This window comes from Drosophila busckii, chromosome 2L (assembly GCF_011750605.1).
Source record: "Drosophila busckii strain San Diego stock center, stock number 13000-0081.31 chromosome 2L, ASM1175060v1, whole genome shotgun sequence".
Lineage (NCBI taxonomy): Eukaryota > Metazoa > Arthropoda > Insecta > Diptera > Drosophilidae > Drosophila > Drosophila busckii.
In genome coordinates this window covers 16,795,856-16,811,932 of record NC_046604.1, presented here as the reverse complement: position 1 = coordinate 16,811,932, position 16,077 = coordinate 16,795,856, and the positions used below count along the sequence as shown (strand labels likewise).

The 16,077-nt window shown below is 41.3% G+C and overlaps 4 protein-coding genes across 5 annotated transcripts; all 4 read left to right on the top strand.

Annotated features, from left to right (window-relative positions):
* The first annotated feature begins 1,129 nt into the window (after window positions 1–1,129).
* Window positions 1,130–1,968, top strand: LOC108608132. Its single transcript, XM_017999364.1, has 3 exons — window positions 1,130–1,220; window positions 1,278–1,357; window positions 1,413–1,968. The coding sequence occupies exons 1-3, from the start codon at window positions 1,172–1,174 to the stop codon at window positions 1,902–1,904; spliced, it is 621 nt and encodes a 206-aa protein (XP_017854853.1). The 5' UTR covers window positions 1,130–1,171; the 3' UTR covers window positions 1,905–1,968.
* Window positions 1,969–3,805: 1,837 nt separating this feature from the next.
* LOC108608133 (general transcription factor IIH subunit 1) lies at window positions 3,806–4,479 on the top strand. The gene has a single exon (XM_017999365.2). It carries the CDS (start codon window positions 3,810–3,812, stop codon window positions 4,425–4,427), a length of 618 nt encoding a protein of 205 aa, XP_017854854.1. The 5' UTR covers window positions 3,806–3,809; the 3' UTR covers window positions 4,428–4,479.
* Window positions 4,480–6,674: 2,195 nt separating this feature from the next.
* LOC108606647 (ionotropic receptor 40a) lies at window positions 6,675–9,392 on the top strand. The gene is made up of 7 exons (XM_017997000.1): window positions 6,675–6,719; window positions 6,805–7,407; window positions 7,460–7,732; window positions 7,784–8,213; window positions 8,371–8,875; window positions 8,916–9,181; window positions 9,241–9,392. The coding sequence occupies exons 1-7, from the start codon at window positions 6,675–6,677 to the stop codon at window positions 9,390–9,392; spliced, it is 2,274 nt and encodes a 757-aa protein (XP_017852489.1).
* A 4,691-nt stretch (window positions 9,393–14,083) lies between these two features.
* LOC108608130 (tubulin gamma-2 chain) lies at window positions 14,084–15,661 on the top strand. Of its 2 annotated transcripts, none has more exons than XM_017999362.1 (4): window positions 14,084–14,145; window positions 14,197–14,399; window positions 14,461–15,051; window positions 15,105–15,661. In XM_017999362.1, exons 1-4 carry the CDS (start codon window positions 14,097–14,099, stop codon window positions 15,639–15,641), a joined length of 1,380 nt encoding a protein of 459 aa, XP_017854851.1. In that variant the 5' UTR covers window positions 14,084–14,096; the 3' UTR covers window positions 15,642–15,661. The 2 variants fall into 2 exon arrangements, with proteins under 2 accessions (XP_017854851.1, XP_017854852.1); XM_017999363.1 differs by having other exon boundaries at window positions 14,461–15,058; window positions 15,112–15,661.
* The last annotated feature ends 416 nt before the right edge of the window (window positions 15,662–16,077 follow it).

Sequence of the window (16,077 nt, the reverse complement as noted above, 5' to 3'; positions counted from 1 at the left end):
TGTGTATGTTTTAATTTTTGCAAGGCCTGAGCTGGCTAAACGGCTTTATGTTTTTAAATATTTATGCTTTTTGCAATGTACTGAACTGATTTCAGCTATGCTTACATAATTTAAATTTATGACAAAGTCTTGCTTTATTTTTTAGTGCTGTCTTCAGACAACTAGGCTTTATTTTGAGCTGAGCTGTGCCTATAAATAGAATTTTCCTGCATATTGAGCAGTCAGTACAATTCTTTGATACAAAAACTTGCAAAATATGAAATCGTTTGTTTTAATTTTATTTCTATTGGTGCTTTATACAGGTAAGTCAAGTTTATTTAATTAACTAAATTTTTATTAATAAAAATAACGCAATTTTAGAATGTCTACAAACGCAAAAAGGTGATAAAATGAAAAATGGAGAAGAACCAGCTTCCAATTCAACTACTGCAGCTTCATCAAATGCAAATGCAAATGCGACAACACTAAGTGTAAATAATCGATTTAAAGCTTAAGTTCTATTTTAAATAAATTTTATTGCAGAGCATGAGTGCAGCCCAAAACGCTTTGTTAGATAAGATGATAAACGAAACTCTAGGCAGCGTTAAAATCGGACACTACGAGGGAAATATGGAATTCGAAATGCACTACTATATACTAAAACATGCCATTGATCTTAATGCAAATGATTGGAAGGTAAAGCGACACGCGTTGGATAAGTTTAATTCAAACAGATTGAGGCTGGAAAAGGAGTTGGCTGAAAGAATTGCAGTTGTTAACGGCTTATTGACTTCGTATAAACCAAGTGCTAAATGCAAAAATTCTATAACAAACAAAAAGTTGAGCTGCAAAATGCGCTCGTTGAGCAAAATGCGCTAAAAATGCATAAACTGAAAATTAACAGCGAATTGTGTAGCTCTGAAGATGCTGAAGAAAGTGACTCTGATTAGGATGATTACAACATATTAAATATTTTTAAAATATTTTGGTAATAATCAATAATGATTTCAAATCGTTTGCAAAGCAAAGAATTTTTAAATACACGGAAGCTTGTTTTTTGTTTTACGACTTTAGTTGCTAATTTTTTAATTAGTGCTTATCAGCAAAGCAGACAACTTACTTTGCTACCAAGCTATATAAGCAGTTGCTACTAAGCTATAGTTAATACAATTGTTAGAACGTAAGAGCTAACATGGCCATAACCAAACGCTGCTTAGCAATTTTTTTGCTGTTATGCGCAGGTAAATAAATAAATAAACATTTTACCAAGCCTGTGCTTTATAATATTTTTTATGCAGGCGTAAAATGCGATTCAAACACAGGCACGGGCACAGGCACAGGCACAGGCACAGGCACGGGCACTAGCAGTATGCCAGCTGTAAGTTATAATAAATATATAAATTATAAATTGTGCTAACTTTCGCTGCTTGTAGCCAACCGCTGAGGATCAAGAAAAAGACAAATCAATAGTTAAAGAAATTAATGCGCTGCTGGCAGCTAATAAAACTGGACACTATGTGGGCAATAGGGAATTCGAGCAGCAGTTTTATGTTTTGAAGCATGCGGTTGATCTTGACGCGAAGGATTGGAAAGTAAAGCGACATGCATATGATAAATTTAATGATTATAATGCAAACAGATTGAAGCTGGAGAGCGAATTGGATGCAAGAATTGCTGCTGTTGAGAAAAGCTTGAGCGGCAAACTGCCGAGCAAGTGTCGCAAGTTTTATAACAATCAATTTGTCGAACTGAAAAGCGCACGCAGCGAGTCCAATGAACTAAAGCGTTACAAATTGAAGCAGCATAGCGTGCTCTGTGCCAAAAGCTCTGAAGAAGAATCTGAAAGTGATGAGGATACTAATGAAGTTGACGACTTATTCTGGTGGTGGCCATTCGGTAGATTAAATGCTACATTATTTTGTTAGTAGCAGTGCAATCAATTGTCAAGCTTAATAAATGCAATTAGCTACGCTTAAAGTAAGCGCGCAGCTTAGACAACACTTTAGTTACTTTTAAACATTCAGCATGAAGTGGCAGCGCATCTTATGCCTATGGAGCATACTGCTGTTTTTTATTGTAGTGTCCAGAGCGCAGAAAAAAAAAGCAGCGCCAATTGCCAACAATACATTCCATAGAAGATTCTTGTCAACATTGTTTGATGCGCTGTTAGGTGATAATACTAGTGAGGAGAAGAAGAAGAAGAGGAGGAGGAAGAAGCAGCAATCTCACGGCGTAAGTTCATATATGTTTATGTCAGTTAAATATTAATTTGCATATCAATTTTAGTGCCATCAATCCTGCTGTGATCCGCGTAGAGAAGCGCAGTATAAGCGATATGCCTTCGGCTCGGGCAAAGGACACTTTCAAAACAATGAAGAATATATTTCAAAGAAAACTTATTTGCGCAATATGTATAGTGCTCAATACTGCGGAAATGCTGCGAATTATGGACTCTTGGATAACTTTTTGAAATACAATTACGTGCGCTTTAAACTGGAGGAAAGCATAGAGTCGCGTATGACTAAATTTGATAAGGAAATTGATGTCAACAATCATGCTCAGTGTATAAAGTTTTATTTAAATCAAAAACGGTTGCTACGCGCTGCGCTCAGCACTTCAAACAATTCAAAGCGACAAGCGCTCAAGGATAATAATAAGAAATGCCCCTACGGCGGCCAAATGAGCCATTATTATTATTATTATCATTATTCTGAAATTAAAACTAAATAAATTTCATTATATAAACAAAATAATACGCAATTTCTAATATATAAGTCGACCTAGCCCAAGTTGAAATGCGTTGTAAGCAGAATAAATGCAATTAGACACGTTTAGTGTTAATTTTTGCAGCTAATTTTAAAACATTGTAGTTAAATTATTTCAACAAACATGAACTGGCTGCGCTGCTTTTGTTGTATACTTTTTGCTTTAATTGTTAAGTCGCAAGCCGAGACAAGTGCAGCAATTGCCAATACATTTACTAGAAGAACTATACTCTCGCCTATGTACGGAAATATTCGCAGAGTAAGTTCATTTAAGTGTTATGCAATCTGTTGTGATCCGAGACGCGAAGCTTTGTACAAGCGCGTGGCATTCGGCAGAGGTCGCGGATATGTACGAAAGAATCAAGAATATCAGCAGAAGAAACAATATTTGCGCATAAATCATTGGCGTGGCTACTGTGAAAATGTTGGCAACTATGGCCTGGTGGATAATTTTCTAATGTACAATCATGTGCGCTTAAAGCTGGAGGGCTGCATAGAGTCGCGCATTGGCAAATTTGAGAATGAAATCAATATTAGCAATCATGTCGAATGCATAAAGTTTTATCTCAATCAAAAGGAGGCGCTGCGCTCTGCGCTTAACGCATCGAACAGTCAAAAGCGGCAAGTGCTAAAGCAAAACAATAGGAAATGTCCGCATCAGGGTGAAGTAAGCCATTATTATTATTATTATCATTATAAGGAAGCTGGCAGTAAGAACTATCAATAAACAAATTGGCTCAGCACTTCACTTGCGTATACGTAATTTGTTCAATTTAATTTAGTTGAGACGTATATTTAACTTTGTTTTCAAATACTTAACTTTAGCTGTACAAGATTTCAATGCTAACTAATTTTCTTTGCATGTGGGCTGCTTGTTTCAACTGATAAACTACAGCCCAAAGAAAAATATTTTACTGCTGGATATTCCACAAGTTCTTTCTTATGCTTTTTAGTAATGCCACGCGACTAATTGCAAAACATAAAAATTGTCAAATATGTGGGTAGCAAACTCAGTTATAAGGCAGCTGCTTGGCCCAAGTCGTCAAACAGTGCAAGTTGAACATCATGAGTGTCTTGATCAAAGCATTGCTGTTGGCAACTGTGGCGATTATGCAGCTGCTGCAGCTCAGTCAGCCAGCTAGCGTGTCCTCCAACATGCAGGGATTTGAAAAGCTCAATCAAGTGGTTACCAACAGGATAATGCAAGTGCTGACTGAACACAAGGAAGCATCAAATACGCATTTGTACAGACGTTTAACAACGGCGGCTGCATTGCCCGTAGCTCAGCTGGATGAGAAGATAACTGTTTACAACGAGTATCTTGACAACGATGGCTTTGAAGCAACCGTTATTCAAGGACTGCGTCAAGGACTTGGTAATTCGACTGACATTGAAAGTCAAGTGCGGCAGGCTTTGGAAAGATTATTGCCTATGCTAGGACTTAATGATCCGTTCTCAGAACGTGTATTCCGTGCATTATTAAGGAATCCGGAAAATCTGCGCAGACTGAGGCGAGCACTAGACGAATTAGACAGCACGACTAGCACAAGTAGCAGCAGCAGCACCACCACAACGACGACGACCACCACGACTACAACTACAACAACAAGACGACCAAGACGCAAGCCAACTCCAGTTCCTTGCTGCTCCGGACTGTGGGACTTTCTGTTTGGCTTTTATTAAATAGCAGCAGCTATGCATATTCTATAAATTACTAATTAATAAATTACTCTGTTGCGCAATTTAGCATGCTGCTGGGTTCTTGTACGCGCTTAGGCTCTGGGTTTGTGTCTTTGATCAATTTATATGCGTTCGCAGAGCAATTGACAGCTTGTTATTGGTGACGAGAGGGCGGCTTGGCTTACCGCGTCCAAAAACAAATAAAGTGCATTTAATCGTGCTAGGCCAGCCAACTGCCAACTGCCAGGCAGCAATCCACTTAGACTGCTGCCTTGCAATTGGTATCAGCATAAGGGTTTGCGCATGGGCCCAGCAATTGCCGTGAAGAGGGGAGCGAAGCACATCCGACCATCGAACCGGGCCACATTTCACTATCGTGCGCGTTGAAACAAAAAGTGTTGGCGTGCTGCTGTTGCAGTTGCTTTGGCTGCTGCTGCTGCTGCATCCTGGACCCAGATCAGCGCTTGAGTCGCAGAGTCGCAGAGCAGATGCAATCGGCCTGGCCAGACAGAGTTGCCCACTCAGCATTGTTGTTGTGATTGGTTTTAGTTGTTGGTTTCTCAGTTGCTGTTGTCGTTTATCAGACAATGTCGCGTTTGCAGACAGTTTGAAGTTTAACAAGTTGTCGAACGTAGCAGCAGCAGCAGCAGCGAGAGCAAGAGCGAGAGCGAGTTTGTTTGTTTTATTTCTCTGTGCTGTGTATTTCATTTTATTTCTTATTTCTTCTTTATAAATAGCCACATAAACGTACAGCCAGCCAAACTGCACACACACAGGCAAAAGTGTTCAAAGGTCAATAAAAGCCTAAGCCAGGCTTTGGGCAGCTTATTTTGCAAATTAAAAACATATATCTTATCAAAAACGGGTCATCATAGTCCGCAAACCAATTTGGCAAACAATGCGCGTCAAGCTTAAGAAGCTTTGCTAATCGGCTGTGGGTGCTTAGATAACAAATCAGACTACGCTTTATAAAATATTTTGAACATTAGGCTGTGGCATTTATTAATGCTCCTTGTAATTAATTCATTAGGCCTGCTAAAAGACTTGAGTATGCCAAATACATTTGTAGTTGTTGCTGCTTCAGCTCACATGTCAACGCTCTACTTTGGTGCGCCAGCCAATGATTTATCACAATCGAAGAGCCAAGCCAAGTAGCAACAGCAGTAGCAGTAGCATCAGCAAAAGCGAAGCAAAATGGAATTGAAAGAAAAATGCGCACAACACGGAATTAATGTCAACAGCATTAGAAGATTGACGACAACAAACGGCAAATGCCAGCAGCAGCAGCAGCAGCGGGCCATGATCACGGCTCGATTCGTATAATATGTACATTGATAGATGCCTCAGACAGCCTCAGAGGAAAAGCGAAAGAAAGGCTGAGAAATGGACAATGACAAACTTCTGACAATTAAAAAATATATATAAGCATAGCTGTTGCATGTGTGTTGCCTGTGGGGGCAAACAAATTGTGAGAGTTGCAAGTGGCAAAGCGGAGCAACTGTTGCCCAAAGGCGACCCTTTTGCTATAACTATTAATCAATTAATGCTGCACAAAAGCATTGATTAATAGCTTTCGTTATAAATTAAAATTTCGCTTACAAAGTTCTGTGTAGAAATTAAGAAGGTGCAAAATATTTAAATGAAAATTGCAACGCAGCACTAAACAATTTTATTTAATTTTAGAGTGTGCAATATAACAAAAAATTAAACAAATTACACAGTCAGTTATTATAAAATATTAAGCAAAATGTATTTATTTAAAAGCAGTTGCTTAAGAAGCTTTAAGCTATTAAATTGCTGCTGATATTGTTGGCACTTATCGAATTCAAAATTCAACTATTGATACGAATAGATTGACTTCAATATAAGCCTGGTTAGAGCCTTTGGCTTTAACTAAATTTTATTAATTTAATGTGTACTTGCTGAAAAAGCTTTAAGCCATTTATTGGCTGTTGATAATTCTGAATAAATTGTTTATTGAATTCAAAATTCGTGTATAGATACACTTAACTTTAAGCCTTGTCTATTGCCTTTGGCTTTGCGCTGAAAATCAATAACGATGCGTTTAGCATTTGCAGCTGTCCGAGCTGTCTGTCTGTCTGTCTGTTTGTCTGTCTGTTGCCTGTACTTTTGACACGTGATATTTATGAATTGATGCTATAATTGCGCTGCGAAAGTGCAGCACAGGCAACAACTATAAAAGGGCTTGGGGCAGCCGCAAGTTGGCAATATATGTTGTTGGCCGCCAATATGCTGTGGAGCATTGTGGGCATTTACTTGGCAGCTTGGCCGCTGGTTGGAACGCAGCTCAGCTACAGAGCATGCAATGAGTCCGATGTGGCCATAGGTAATTGAGCTTGGCGCTACTTTCTACACACAGCTGAAGCTGCAGCAGCTATTGAAATTCCAAGCAGCACTTTCGCAGATCATCAACGGACTGCAGCCGCGACAGCTGGCCATATTGGCCTCGTCCAGTTCTGGAGTGCTGAGCGCGGACTGTGCCAACGACGAGGCGCTGCAAGTGGATGAGTTTATACAGCGACTGCATAGACTCTACTACAAGTCGGTCATCTTTTATAACAAGACGCTGTTCTTCGAGTATATCGAAGCCAATCTGCTGGGCGCCATTGAGTGCGTCAATTTAATATTCCAGCAGCCGGACGAGCTGCTGGAGGACATACTGCAGCGGCGTCTGGCGCATCGACTCAGTCTGTTTATCTTCTACTGGGGCGCCAGACAGCCGCCCAATGCAACGCTGCTCAGCTTCGAGGAGCCGCTGCGAGCGGTGGTTATCACGCGACCCAGACGCAAAGCCTTTCGTATCTACTACAATCAGGCGGTGCCCACAGGCACTGGCGAGCTGCGCCTGGTCAACTGGTACGATGGCGACAATCTCGGGCTGCAGCGTACGCCGCTGCTGCCAAGCGCGGCCAGCGTCTACGCCAACTTTGAGCAGCGCGTTTTTAAAGTGCCAGTGTTTCATGCAAGTAGCTAAAACTATATTTAATTTTGTAATAAACTAATGCACATTGCAGTCGCCGCCATGGCTGTTTGTTAACTACAACAACAACAACAATAGCTACAGCAACAGCAGCGATGAAAGCGATGACGACTACGACAGCTTGAAGCTAGCGAATGTCACTGGCGGCCGCGATCATTGCCTGCTCAAGTTGCTATCGAAGCATATGAACTTTCAGTATAAATATTACGAAGCACAGGGACGCACGCAAGGCTCGCTGCGTGCGCCGGATGAGAATGGCGGCAACAATGACAGCTTTACCGGTGGCATTGGCATGTTGCAAAGCGGCGTAAGTAACAGTTACACATAGTACAAGCTTAGCTTTAAATTTGCTTAATAGCTAGCGGACTTCTTTTTGGGCGACGTTGGTCTTAGCTGGGAGCGTCGCAAGGCCATTGAGTTCTCCTTTTTTACGCTGGCCGACTCGGGCGCCTTTGCCACACACGCGCCGCGTCGCCTCAACGAAGCGTTGGCCATTATGCGTCCTTTCAAGGCGGACATTTGGCCATATCTTATACTCACTATTGTATTCTCTGGACCCATTTTCTATATCATCATTGCGCTGCCCTACAAGTGGCGTCGCCGGCAGCTGCCAACCGATGTGGAGCGTCTGGGCGGCGTTTGCATCTACATGACCTACATTAAGGAGATTACTCCATGTGTGCTCAAGCTGCGACACGTGCGGCGCAACAGACGCAGCTCGCCTCAAATGCCGCCGCAGCTCTTCGAGCGTTGCATTTGGTTTACTCTGCGTTTGTTTCTCAAGCAATGTGTGTAAAAATAATAACAACTTTAGCTTTCATTTTCATTTTACTTTTATTAATAGTTATTACAGCTGCTTACAATTTACTTACTTTTATTTTTATTATTTTTACTACAACTAAAGCTTGTTTATATTTTTATTTATAATTTGTATTTTGTCTGCAGCCTGTCATGAGCTCAACAATGGCTATCGTGCCAAGTTTCTAACAATTGTCTATTGGATAGCAGCCACCTATGTGCTGGCGGATGTGTACTCCGCCCAGCTGACCTCGCAGTTTGCGCGTCCGGCGCATGAGGCGCCCATTAATACGCTGCAGCGTTTGCAGCTGGCCATGCAGCGCGACGGCTATCGCTTGTATGTGGAGAAGGAGAGCAGCTCGCTGGAGATGCTGGAGAATGGCACTGAGCTGTTTAGACAGCTCTATGCGCTTATGCGTAGACAGCAGCCGGACAATCCTACAGCTTATTTGATTAATTCAGTGGAGCAGGGCATTAAGCTCATAGCGGATGGCAGCGAGAATAAAGCGGTGCTGGGTGGGCGTGAGACGCTCTACTTTAATATACAACGCAATGGCGCCAAGCACTTTCAGCTTAGCCAGAAACTCTATACGCGCTACTCCGCCGTAGCAGTGCAGATTGGCTGCCCTTTCCTAGACAGCCTCAATGAAGTGTAAGTAGTGCAGTCGAGAGTTGCTTCACTTGTTGTTTAGTTTAATGCATTTGTTTGAGGGCGGCATACTGGACAAAATGACTACAGCGGAGTATGAAGCGCAATCGCATAAGCTAACCAAGGATCAGGCGCAGCAATCCAAGGAGCTGGCTGCTGCTGAGAATGCCAATGCTAATGCCAATGGCAAAAGCACCGAGACCGCCAATCAGCCGCAGCATGCGCAGGACAACGAAATGATCAGCGCTCTTAACATACGCATGCTCCAAGGCGCCTTCATTGCTCTCGCCGTTGGCTCCTTTAGCGCAGGTGAGTGGCGGCGCATGCGCTTCATTTATTGCTAAGCTGCTTTGGCATGTTCTTTATAGCGCTCATACTTGCTTTGGAGCTGTTCTATCAAAGTCTTAATCTTATTGTTGTGCTGCGACGCTGGCGCCAGCGCTGGCAGCGACGTGGGCGTCGCATTAATCGCGCTCTACGTCAGTTGACCGTGCGAATCTTTGCACTGAATTTGGGTTGATTACTTTATCGTATGCAAATTAACCGCAATGAGCTTCTATTATGTTTCTTGTCCAGACAGTGGTTTACTAAAAGCTGCAGAATTGCAAAATAATGCTAATCAAATACGCAAAATAAACTTGTAGCTTGAACGCGTTTATTTATGCACATTAGTAAAAATATAAAAAATAAAGCTGCTTTTTAATATATGTGGAAAATATTCAGTGCTTGTACATAAATATAAAAATATATTGCAGTTACACAATATATAAAAATTGAAGGTTATTATAAAATTAAAGCAAAAACATTTGCATTTTATTCGCTATAATTTTGTGCTGCTGCCATAGCTTTTGCTTCACTGTGCGCAGCTTACTACTTACTACTGCGTATACAAAGTAGAGTATCTTATTTGACTTTGGCATAATTAAGGTGACGGGCTAGAAGACAAGCTGGGCTGGCTGGCATGTTATAATTAATTTGTTGCTTGCATTGGATGCGGGCAGAGCTAATGTAGTTTCAAGTTTGTGTCTTAAGTCTTTTGTTTTATATATCACTTTTTTTCTTTATTTTTTTTTGCCATGCCGCCGCCGCCGCCGCCACCGCCGCATATTGTGACCCAATTTCCCAAGCAGCGCAACATAATTTTCGTAATAATTTCCCATTTCCTTTTCACAGCGACATGAAAGACAACAACAAAGAAACGGACATGGAAACAAAAAAGCAAAAGCAACCAACTTTTGCCCAATGGCAATATGCTCCCAAAAGTATTGTTCCGTTGCCCCTAAAACACATAAAACGGTTTACGATTTTCATGCTATAATTAAGCAAAAAAAAAAACTTCAGTCACAAATTAAAACATTGCCTCAGCGCACAAAAAATAACAACAACAACAACAACCAGCAGCAACAAAATAAAAAGTAAGAAGACAAAAAAATAAATGCGACAGCAGCTGAAGAAGAAATTGACTTTTACTTTGGCTCAAAAGCAAACAGACGAAGTGCTGTGCTCATTGTAGAAAGTGGTTCTAGCCACTTTTTGTGATCCGCTGGCATGCCGGTTCGCGGGCTCCTGGGCTGGTCTGCTGGCCGGTCATCATCATCAGCAGCAGCATTACCATGCCGCTCTTCAAGTGTCATATGGCGCGAAAGTCAATTGCATATTTGGTTTACGGCTATCACTGTTCAATGCTTGAATATTGGTTTTGGTTTCGGTTTCAAGAATCCCATACATCATTGTCAACTGTCATCTTGGAGCTGGAGCCCTTGGCTTGTGAGAGAGTTTTCAGTTTCGTTTCAGCATATTCATGGCTCTTCGATTGAAGCGCTGTTCATTGTTAACATAATGGGCTGTGGCCCTAGGAAATCTAACGCCAGCGGCACAACTAATTATATAGTTTCCAATGGAGCTTTCCAACCAGCCCGCTTCCTATAGCTAAGCCCAGAAATGCGCTATTAAAATATTTTGATACCCGAAGGTGAGCCGCTCGAGTCCAAAGAATAGACAATTGCTTGGGCAATGTAGCAACCAAATGATTCAGCAAACAGCTGCTGTAATCCGCAATTAAAGCTTATTTATGCTTGAGCAAGCCATGTGAACTTTTGGGCAAGCACAGGAAGCGATCAATGCTAAGTTGTCTGAACATATGTCTATGATTAGTTGATAAAATGCTTGTATAACTAGCAGCTAAAAATAAACAAAGGCAGCAAAAATACAAGCAGAGCATACCCAAAAGACTTAAGCAAGATTAATTTTATTTTTATATAATTTGCAGGATTTGCTAACAAAAGATTTATTTATAACCAGTTTGAACTAAAAACGAAAGCGCCCATCAACATTTCTATAAATTAGCTTTAATCAAGAAATTTTTGTGCGTGTCTTTTATAACTTTTATGTGTTTTTTTATGACAAGCGGATGCAAAGAACGAACAATCAACATTTTTATGCACTTTTTATATTATTTTTGTAATTATTCAATCAGTTGCTTATACTTTATAGCATACAATTGTTATTACTACTAAGTACACACTCGCATGTTATTTGAATGTTCTTGGCCATTCTTATCTGTTTTTTGTTTTTTGGTTACTTTGCTTGGCTCACTGCGCAATTGGGGCAGCTAATCGGTTAACCTTAATGCATGCTCAAGTTAGTGAGCAGCATTAGATATATAACTAAACAAATTTTGCGATGCGCAACTCAAACGCTTGAGTTACTTTTGAGCCCATAAAATGCAACCTTAGCAGAACTCATGTGGAGCTTAAGACTTTTGAAGTTGAAGCCAAGTCATTTGCGACTACTGACATTGAAGTTGTTGCTTAGTTGGGCCAACGTTTGGGAGCTGGCCAACGGCAGCAGTTGCTTCCTGAAAAGCTTCCACACTCTGGGCATGATGAATAGTTTTCAGCGCTGTGGCATTGCGAAAAAGGCCTGGCCAAACTTTTGCAAATGTGTAATGTGGCATGAAATATTGTTTGCCATTTGCATTTCCACTCACACATACACACGCAAACTTAGTAAGCGGTTAAGTAATAGGCATTTGGAGTGGCAAATGCGGCGTATGCTTAATGTGCTATTCAGGTCCAGGCGGCAGCTGGCTAATGATTGTTGCCTGCAGCGTTGGGCGTTTGGCAGCCAAGCGTCAAATTAAAAAGAAAACACTTTGCCAGCGCCAATTTAAGCTGCGGTGCTGTGGCTGCTGATGCGCAATCCAGATCTTGTCGAACGAAATGAAAAGTCATCATAATCAACAATTTTAAAATATTAGTTAGCAGAAAACGCAGCCGACGGCCAATGATAGTGAACTTGATTTGGGGTACAATTTTCTCTTTCATTGGCGGCAACGCTGGACGTGCGCTTACCTTCTTTCTACCTGCCTGCCAGCCGGTTTGCCAGTTGCCAACGCATGCAAAAATGCCAATTAATGTTGGCTCTAAGCGTCTGCATAGCTGTGCGCCTGTGTGTGTGTGTGCGGTGGATGCTGCGGCCGGCACAGTTTTTCACAAAGAATCTGCCGTCTGGCGTTTGGCGTTGGTTGCATTGGGTGCGCGCTTTGGTAACCACTTTCTAATCTAACCCACAAGCCACAAATTTTGGGCGCAGACTTTGGATGGCTCTTCGACTGGCTTTTGCTATTTTTAAAGGCGCACTTTTCATTTCTGTCGTCGTCGTCGTCGCTGTTGTTGTTGTTATTATTTTTGGCGGATGCGCCAACGCTTGCTTGCCCACTTTCCCAGACTGTGTCTAAAATGCGGAAAAATAGCGAGAGTGAAAATTCGTTGCCGGCATAAATTAAACACATACACCGAAATATGAAAAGCGACAAACCAGAAAGAAGTCTCTTTTGCATGAATAAAAGTGAAAACTCGCTGGGCAATTGACTTTGAGTTTTTACCCATTCTGGAGTCGAGTTTAAATTCGCTCATTTAAATGCCGAGCAACAACACTTAGATTATGTCGACTTTTATTTATGTCTGGCTGGCTGACTGTTGCTTATGTACATTTCATTTTGTTGTTGCTTTTCGGTTGCTACTGTCTATTACAACAAAATGTGTAGCGTTTGCTGAGGCCAGGTGAAAAATTTCTCCACGCACTTGCGCTGATTTAGTTTGTCAGACAATTGCGTTGCTATTTTTATGGGCTTTTTGAAAGTGCTTACTACACAATACATAAAACGGCAAAACGGCAGCACGCCATGAACTTAATTATAATACTAACAACTTCAACTGCAGCAACAACATCAACAACAACAATAGTAACGGCTTTAGCAATTCGTGTTTGCAGACGTTCCAAAAGTACATTAACAAATAGCCACGAAAAGTACAGAGCTCTGTTGAAATATTTCTTTAATTTTAGCTTTAGCTTTAGCTTTAACGAACAAATTAATGCAATGATGTGCAACGAAGCGTGCAGCATGAAAAATGTTTGGGCCAAGCAGAACGTTGAACCAAAAAAAAAATAATAATAATAAATCTGAAAAATACAAATATAATGAATTGGCAAACCAGCTACACAAAAACATGCAGTACTTAATTATTATTGTTGTTGTTGCTGTTGCTGTTGCAGTTGTTGTTGCCGTTGCTGTTGCGGCTGGCATCCTCTTCTTGTCGTGTGAGGCTTTCGTAAGCATTTGTGCTCCAAATGCGCTGCAGCGGCCATTGTACAGAGCCCATGCAGCTATTAATTTAAAGCAAATGAATAAAATATAATGGAAATGAGCAAAGAGCTTGAAGGCTGCTCTGATCGCCACCAACACCGTAGCCACGTTTTGCGGCTGACCCACATTTGCAGTCAGCTTTTCCAAAATGCAATATGGCAAAAGCAAATAGATTTGAAAGTGTAATTTATGACGGCGACACGACGCTGGACTTGGACCTGGACCTGGACCGCAGCAGCCAGTTTGCAAACTTTCAATGCATAGCGTGGGCGGCGTAGGTGCTGTCATTATATTGACAGGCATTTGCAAAAACACTCGTTTTATATATATGTATGTGTGTAAAAACTGCACGTGTATATTTTTTATCTCAAAACTGCATTAATAAATTCAAAAAACGTAGCTATTGAATTTAAATTTCATCATGGCGCCAACTTTCGCTTTTGCACTGTTTTCGATTACTTTTAGCCGTTCTGGCAACGCCAAAAAGTTCAACAAGTGGTAGCGCGATGTAATTGCTAAGCACCGTTATGTTTAGCTTCCTTTTATATATTGAAAAGTCATAAAATTTAAGCAATAATGCCGAGTGAAATAATAACGCTGCAATTAGGCCAATGTGGCAATCAAAGTAAGTGCAATTTGCATACTAGTATGGGTTAATTAATTGAAATATTTGCAGTTGGCTTTGAGTTTTGGAAGCGACTTTGCCTGGAGCATGGCATTTCACCTGATGGCGTGCTAGAGGACTTTGCGGCCGAAGGTCATGACCGCAAGGATGTGTTCTTCTATCAGGCCGATGATAATCATTATATACCACGTGCAGTTCTGCTGGACTTGGAGCCGCGTGTCATCAATAACATTATGACTTCGACATATGCAAAGGTAATAATAAATAATATAATATTTTTGTGCATTTGTTTAAAACATGTACGAACAATTGCAGCTTTATAATCCGGAGAATGTTTACTTGTCCAAGCATGGTGGCGGCGCTGGCAATAACTGGGCGTCTGGCTTTAGTCAAGGCGAGCGCGTGCATGAGGAAGTGTTTGACATACTCGATAGGGAAGCCGATGGCAGCGATTCACTGGAGGGCTTTGTACTATGTCACTCTATAGCTGGAGGCACTGGCTCCGGCATGGGCTCTTATGTGCTTGAGCGACTTTCAGATCGTTTTCCCAAAAAGCTTATTCAGACATACAGCGTTTTTCCGAATCAGGACGAGATCAGCGATGTTGTAGTGCAGCCCTATAATTCCATACTTACACTCAAGCGTCTGACCCAGTGCGCGGACTGTGTTGTGGTGCTGGACAACACCGCCTTAAATCGCATTGCCACTGAGCGTCTACACATACAAACGCCCACCTTGGCCCAAATCAATAATCTTGTCTCAAACATAATGAGCGTCAGCACCACCACCCTGCGTTATCCTTCATATATGAATAACAATCTGATTGGACTAACGGCACCACTCATACCTACACCACAGCTGCATTTCCTAATGACTGGCTACACGCCTCTTATTGCAGACTATGATGTAAGTAGCCATTCCAATCCCAATTCGTATTCTATTAACCAATTTAATTGCAGACCAAAGCAAATATTCGCAAGACAACAGTCTTGGATGTCATGCGCCGCTTGCTGCAGCCCAAAAACATGATGGTATCTTCCACTTCCGACAAGCGACACTGCTACCTATCTATATTGAACATAATCCAGGGCGAAGTTGATCCATCGCAGGTTCACAAGTCACTGCAGCGAATACGTGAACGTAAACTTGCACAGTTTATACCCTGGGGTCCTGCTAGCATACAGGTGGCTCTATCTCGTAGCTCACCTTATGTACAAACAGGTCACAAAGTATCCGGCTTGATGATGGCCAACCACACGGGCATTAGCGCACTGTTTAATCGCGCTTTGGCTCAGTACGATAAGCTTAAGAAGCGAAATGCCTTTCTCGATCAATTCCGACGCGAACCAATGTTTCAGGATGATCTAACGGAACTGGATCTTGCACGGGATACTGTCGATTGCCTGTCACAGGAGTATGAGGCTGCAACCCAGTTGGACTACCGTCAATGGAGCCCGCAAGCAAATGCTCCAAGATTGTTAGCAACTAAAACTTGAGTTTGCAAATAATTATATCTCTAGGTAATCAGGTCCGATTGAAATGTAATAGGATTTGTATTTATATGAAAGTATTGTAATTAAAAATGTTGAGCATTGTTCAATTTTTGCATTTAAATTATTAACTGACACTAATGGCAATTGGAAAATGTAATTAACAGAATGTTAAATCGATACGTTACTGTTTTCTGGACGATATCGATGCATGCACGCCGCCGTTTAGTTTAATCATCATGCGCTTATCCATGTTCTTTTTAAGCTCTGGTGGATGTGCCTTTGACATTTTATTATATTCTGTTTATATGTTTAGTTAAAGATAAAAAGAAGAGATGCTGTATAAAAGAGTTACACAGCCATTAAAAAAATTAGACAAGCAAATGTGGTGGCTGAACGATATATCACTATCATGCTGCACTCCTCATACGATTATCGATTA